The sequence below is a fragment of the Gigantopelta aegis genome, chromosome 8, assembly GCF_016097555.1.
Source record: "Gigantopelta aegis isolate Gae_Host chromosome 8, Gae_host_genome, whole genome shotgun sequence".
NCBI lineage: Eukaryota > Metazoa > Mollusca > Gastropoda > Neomphalida > Peltospiridae > Gigantopelta > Gigantopelta aegis.
The window spans coordinates 67027690-67034986 of NC_054706.1; the positions used below are offsets into that span (position 1 = coordinate 67027690).

At 36.6% G+C, this 7297-nt stretch overlaps 1 protein-coding gene across 2 annotated transcripts in view; it reads left to right on the plus strand.

The window, feature by feature from the left end:
- Window positions 1-5710, plus strand: part of LOC121378902 (beta-1,3-galactosyl-O-glycosyl-glycoprotein beta-1,6-N-acetylglucosaminyltransferase-like) — a 37657-nt gene extending 31947 nt beyond the window's left edge. For both annotated transcript variants that reach the window (XM_041507277.1, XM_041507278.1), the window contains exons 3-4: window positions 3123-3349; window positions 5001-5710. In XM_041507277.1, the coding sequence (XP_041363211.1) occupies window positions 3123-3349; window positions 5001-5305 (532 nt within the window). In that variant the 3' untranslated portion in view covers window positions 5306-5710. The remainder of the gene's footprint in view (window positions 1-3122; window positions 3350-5000) is intronic.
- The last annotated feature ends 1587 nt before the right edge of the window (window positions 5711-7297 follow it).

Consider the following 7297-nt stretch of genomic DNA (forward strand, 5'->3'; position numbering starts at 1 on the left):
AAATCATATAAAAAATGCTTAACAAATGAACAGTCTGCTCAGAAATTTAAAATTGAAAAGCAAATGAGAAATCTGAGAGTAAACGAAACCCAAAGCTTTTTATAAAATCCTTAAAGCTGAGAAACAGGAGAAAAACCTACCGCCCATAGAAGATTCGTTTTAATTTTTATAAAAACCTCAATGAAGGAGAGCCGCCTGAATCTGATCACGAGAACGAATTAAATCTTGACGATATCGATATAAATAACGATAATATCTTAAACAGAAAAATTGAAGAAGGCGAAATAAGAAATGCGATTAAACAACTGAAAAATGGCAAAGCAACTGGAATAGATAACATTGTAATCGAGTATATAAAATCTTCTATCGATCTGATGATCCCGATCTACATTAAACTATTTAACCTTATGCTAGACCATAGTATTTTTCCTAATGAATGGTTAATAGGAATTATTAAACCGATTTTTAAAAATAAAGGAACCTGACTGATGCCTGAAAACTATAGACCAATAACGTTGTTATGCTGCTGTTCTAAAGTATTTACCACAATTTTAAACATAAGACTAAATTCATTTATTGACGAACATAGCATATTGAGCGAATCCCAAACAGCATTCCGAAAAGGCTATTCTACTACCGACCATCTATTTAGTATTCACTCTTTAATAAAAAAAATTAAAAATAAGAAAAAGAAACTATACTGTACCTTTATCGATTTTCAAAAGGTCTTTGATATGATCCCCAGAACCTGCTTGTGGCAAAAATTATTAGACAATAATATAAATGGAAAAGAATTCTAAATTATCCACCAAATGTATCAAGGTATTAAATCTTGCATTTGCACTAACAATATATACTCGGAACTATTCTCATGTAACATCGGCGTGCGTCAAGGTTAAAATTTGTCACCTGTCCTATTCTCTTTATACTTAAATGACCTGGAAACGTATCTTCTTAGCCAAAAGTGCATTGGAGTCTCTCCTGTTATCGATGATCTCGATATATTTCTTGAAGCTGGTATTTGCTTGCTTTCCCTGCTATATGCTGACGACACAGCCCTCTTAGCAACGAACCCACGCGATTTACAACATACCTTTAACATGTTTCACAATTAATGTAATAAATGGAAGCTTAAAATCAATATCAACAAGACAAAAATATTAATTTTTAATGGCACAACCAATGATTACAAGAAAACATTTATCATCGGAAATAAGGTTCTCGTTAAAGAATATAAATACTTAGGTTTAACATTTAATAAGCAAAACAAGTTCAACACACGAAAATGTTTATCCCAACAAGCTACAAAAGCAATGTATTTCGTTTTATCTAAATCTAAAGATAACAATCTATCAATAGAATGTAAGTTAAAATTGTTTGACATAATGGTATTACCTATTCTTCTGTATGGATGTGAATTACGAGGTTATGAAAACACTGACATCATTGAAAACATACACATAAATTTCATGAGACGTCTGCTCCCTGCTAAAAAAGGTACACCGATATTTGTTATACGGAGAACTAATTATTCAACAAAGAATGATAAATTTCTGGGCCACAATTGTATCAGGAAAACAAACAAAACTATCCTTTCTATTGCATGCATTTATGTTACAGGACTCGTCCGTAAATGGACACAACTACACTTTGATTCAACATATCAAACAATTATTTAACAACCTAGGTATGACAGATATATGGTTGTCTCGAAGATTTTCAAAAAAAAAAAAAAAACTTCTTGAATATATCAAATTGAGGCAGCATGACCAGTACCTTCAAACGTGGAACAATAACATTGCATCATCGCCTAGAGGAAAAACTTATACAATTTTTAAAAATCAGCTAATTTTTAAAAAATACTTCACCATAATGCCTGAAAAACTATGGATCATTATTCTTAAATTCAGAACATCAAATCATTATCTCCTGATTGAAATAGGACGGTGGTATAATACACCAGTAGAAAATAGGTTATGCACACTTTGTGATTCTAACGATATTGGTGATGAATATCATTATCTATTCACTTGTGCCTTCTTTACTAAGTCTCGAAAAACTCTCCCAAAACAATATTATTATGTGAACCCCAGTACCCTAAAATTTAAAGAGTTAATGACTAGTAATAAAATAGGTGTCCTAAGAAAAGTCAGCAAATTAATTAAAGAAATTAATGATAAATTTAAAAGACCATAGCTATTTGTATCAACATATACCACATCACTCGAGTTAAATATGTTTTATTATTATATCACAGATATTTCTATTTTAATAAATCGAAATATATTAGTACATGTATAACAAATTATATAATGAACTTCAGTTATTCTACTATACCTAATATTATTGACTTATTGTATTATTATATGTATTCTTGTTATGTCCACTCGTCGTATTTCTGTATTTATATAATTTTAACTATTCATATACTATATTATTTACTATTTAATGTTCTCCTGTAAACCCTGTCCTGTCTTGTCACATATTATATTATGTAATTATTCATGTTTCCCCATATGCCGTTGCCTAACGGCCTGGGTGTAATAAAGTTGTGTTCTGTTCTGTCAGAGACCAATCTATGCAAATTCTGCGCAATCGCTGCCTACCAAACGGTAGTTGAAGATTTCCGCTCTGATACAACCACAATCCTATTTTTCATGTTAAATACCTTTACGTCGATCATTTTCGAGCTCCCTGATATATATAAAATCACATATTAACCACTAATACACACACTACAGGAAGAAACCCGACAGCAGCCCCTTTCAATAAAGTTCCGGTTAAATACTTATTTAACGTCAAACGTAGGATTGTTGTTGTATTAGAGCGAAAATATCTGACTACCGTTTGCTAGGCAGCTATTGCGCAGAATATACATATGATTTTATAGTGGTCTCTGACGTTAAGAGTGTTGATAACTGTCCATATGTCCGGCTAGTTCTCTTAACGTCAGGGTATTCGGGCTACTCCACACACACACACACACACACACACACACACACACACACACCACCCCACCCACACACCCCACGAAGGCACCGGAGCAATGACGACAACAATTTAATTTAAAATATGTTTTTATAAAGCCTATAACTTGGTATTCGTTTTTTATATTTGTATAGCACCTACAAGTATCGCTGGAAAGATATCGAGCATGTGCCTTACGGAATTATTCCGAAGAAGGGTCCCGTTCATATCACAGCGTCGCGAGGTTTCGTGGAGCATATCAGAAGAAACAAGAAAGCTTTGGATTTTCTCGAGTGGGTTAAGGGCACGGATGTACCTGACGAGACGTACTTTGCATCAATGAATTATAACCCACACTTAAAGATTCCCGGTACCTACAAAGGTGTGCACATGTTATATACTAGTGAGCTTATGTTTATTCATCCACCTATCCACACACACACACACACGCATGCACGCACGCACACACATACACACACACATACACTACACACACACACACACACACACAGACACACATACAGAGAGAGACACACACACAGAGACACACACAGAGAGAGACACACACACACACAGAGAGACACACACACACACAGACACACACATACACACACATACACACACACACACAAACAAGCACACAAAGAGAGAGAGAGAGAGAGAGAGAGAGAGAGAGAGAGAGAGACACACACACACACAGAGAGACACACACACAGAGACACACACACAGAGAGAGACACACACACAGAGACACACACACACAAACACAGAGAGAGAGACACACACACACAGAGAGAGACACATACACATAGAGAGAGAGACACACACACACAGAGACACACACAGAGAGAGACACACACACAGTGAGACACACATACACCTACACACACACCTACACACACACCTACACACACACACCTACACACATACCTACACACACACACACCTACACACACACACCTACACACACACCTACACACACACACACCTACACACACACCTACACAGAACAATCTACACCTGTCTATAAGTGGCGGGATTTAGCTCAGTCAGTAGAACGCTCGCCTGAAGTTCTTGGGTCAGAGGATCGAACACCCGGATTCTCTGATTGGGATTTTTTCCTGTCCAAACCAGTGCCTCACGACTGGTATATCAAACGCAGTGGTATGTGCCGTCCTGTCTGTGGGGGGAAATGCATACAAAAGATTACTTGCTGCAGAAGTGCCAAATGTTTGACATCCAACAGCTGATGATTAATTAATCAATGTGCTCTAGTGATGTCGTTTAACAAAACAAACTTTAACCTGTGTATATCTGTATCTATATTGTTGTCTGTAACAATCTATCCATGTCTGCCAGTCTTTCTGCCTGCGCCTGTCTACCCATCCATTCATTCATTCATTCATCCACCCATCCATCCATTCATCCACCCATTCATCCAGGGGGCGGGACGTAGTTCAGTGGTAAAGCGTTCACTTGATGCGCGGTCGGTCTAGGATCGATCTCCGTCGGTGGACCCATTGGGCTATTTCTCGTTCCAGCCAGTGCTCCACAACTGGTATAACAAAGGCAGTTGTATGTATTATCCTGTCTGTGGAATGGTGTATATAAAAGATCCCTTGCTGCTAATCGAAAAGAATAGCCCATGAAGTGGCAACAGCAGGTTTCCTCTCTCAATATCTGTGTGGTTCTTAACCATATGTCTGACGCCATATAACCGTAAATAAAATGTGTTGAGTGCGTCGTTAAATAAAAACATTTCCTCCTTCCACTCATTCATCCATCCATCCATCCATTCATCATCCATCAATGTGTGTATCCATCCATCTACAGTATTGTATGTAATAGTTATATATTCGCGCGCATGCACGCACACACACACACACACACCATCACCAACATACATGCATTTGAATTTCTTGTTTCAACTGCTAGACTAAGTGTCACAATTAATATAATACATCATCATCATCATCATCATCGTCATCATCATCTTCATCGTCATCGTCATTATCATTTGCTTGTGTTTTTAGGTGATGTAAGTCACCACCGTCCAGCGTGGTTTACACGTCTTAAGATTTGGGAAGACTGGGCCAAACCTTGTTTCGGCAAGTTTGTACACCATATATGCATCTTCGGCGTTGGAGACCTCCCCAGGCTGACCACGATACCGCACCTTTTTGCCAACAAGTTCCATTACGACTTCCAGCCTCTAGTTCTAGACTGTCTTCAGGAGTGGTACTTTAAGAAGGTGGAGGCAGAGCAGAATGGACGGTTACAGTTTGATACGTCAATGTACAAGCGTAAACTGTTTTATTTTGATAAACGCGCGTGGTGACCATAATATCAGGTAGTGTACACAGACTTTCGTTTTTGAAAAACCCAGGAGAGCTCAAAATCGCACACTTCAAAATGCTTACGGTAGGGGTGGAAATCACACTCCTCAAAATGCAGAGGTGGGAAAAATCGCACCCCTTAAAATAATCAGAATCAGAAGCAAGAGACCGAGAGGAATTGCACTCATGAATATGATTAAGTTTGAGGAGCTATAGTTTCTAAATTAAATATCTTAAGGGTTAATGTTTTGTGTTTTCAAAACAAATATCCCAATTTAACTAATATGATGGTTGTTCTCAAAGATGGAAGGAATGGGTCATTGCAGTCTTACACAAGAAAACGAAACACCATGAACACAACATTTGTCGATTTCTTATGTATTATATGCATTAAAATTCTGAATCATGATAATCTGTTGACTCTTTATGAATAAGCTGTTGAAACTGATTTGTTTGTGCTTATTCTGTTTTATTTAAACAAGTACAATAATTTTAGTTTTCATCGCAGAATGATATGATTTCTTCATGGACACAAACCTGTGAACTGAATGTAAAAGTGTAACAACCACATGGCACAGGGTTATCACATTTATCATGATATCACAATATACATTTTATGTACATGCAAATTCTCTATTTTAAAAAATAATAATAATGTCATAACAGAGAAAATGTCAACATCTATTGTTTTCTACCCAAATATATCTTACTACAATTTTTATAAATATATATTTTTACAAACAAGATTAACTTCGATTATCGGTGTACTGTAGTTAACAAGTCATTTATTATACTACTAACTCGAATCATAGCAACCCATCCAAAAAAAAACACACAAAAAAACCCCCAACCCAACAAAACCAACCTAATGTAAATTAAATTTTAAAATATACATGATTTACACTCGGTAAATTCGAAGTACTGAGTTGAAATTAAATCGGTGTAGGTTTGTTTCAGGTGCCCGTCAACCGATTACTGGTACTAGAAATGTGACTCTACCAAGGTCAATGTCCTTGGCTTTAAATCACGTGGCAGTATCGTGAAACAGACAGTAGAAATATCTGGAGTAGGAAAGAAAGAAAGAAAGAAATGTTTTATTTAACGACGCACTCAACACATTTTATTTACGGTTATATGGCGTCAGACATATGGTTAAGGACCACACAGATTTTGAGAGGAAACCCGCTGTCGCCACTACATGGGCTACTCTTTTCGATTAGCAGCAAGGGATCTTTTATATGCACCATACGTCGCTATGCTATTAACGAAAACAAAACCTGCTTTACTAAATTTGTTTTTTTGTTGGTGTACGCATTTAATGTGATATCAACATGTATAAACATTATACACATCATAGAATTATTGGACAACGCACCTACCGTATTATGTTTTCTGTACGTGATCAAAACGACGACAGTGTAAAATATATTTTGCGATTTTACCTGCATTGTACGGAATTAAACACAACAAAACCGACGAGATCTTAATAATAAGTGAACTCCTAGCTGATTGGCTCAGTGTAAAGATAACCAATCAATCGTGTTTCAATTTATAAAATGTATTCTAGGAAGTTCATTGTAAACAGAATGGAAAAGTTTGCGGCGTTATGGATTGGATTCAATAAACAATTAAAATGGCAGAGTTAAAAAAAAAATAAAAAAATACAAGCATGATTTGGTCAATTTAGAGGCGCGTTATTTCGCGCCCGTCAGACTGAGTTGACGGGGGTTCACGGGCGTGATAGCGCTCGCGCCTGTTAATTAAAAAACGAAAGTCTGTGTACAGAACAGCCTAGTTGTTAAGTCTTTCACCTGTAACGCCTAACCGTTGTTAGTCTTTCACCTGTAACGCCTAATTGTTGTTAGGCATTTACCTGTAACGCATAATTGTTCTTAAGTCATTCACCCGTAACGCTTAATTGTTATTTGTCATTCACTTATAACGCATAATTGTTGTTAGTCATTCACCTGTAACGCCTAACTGTTGTTTAGCCA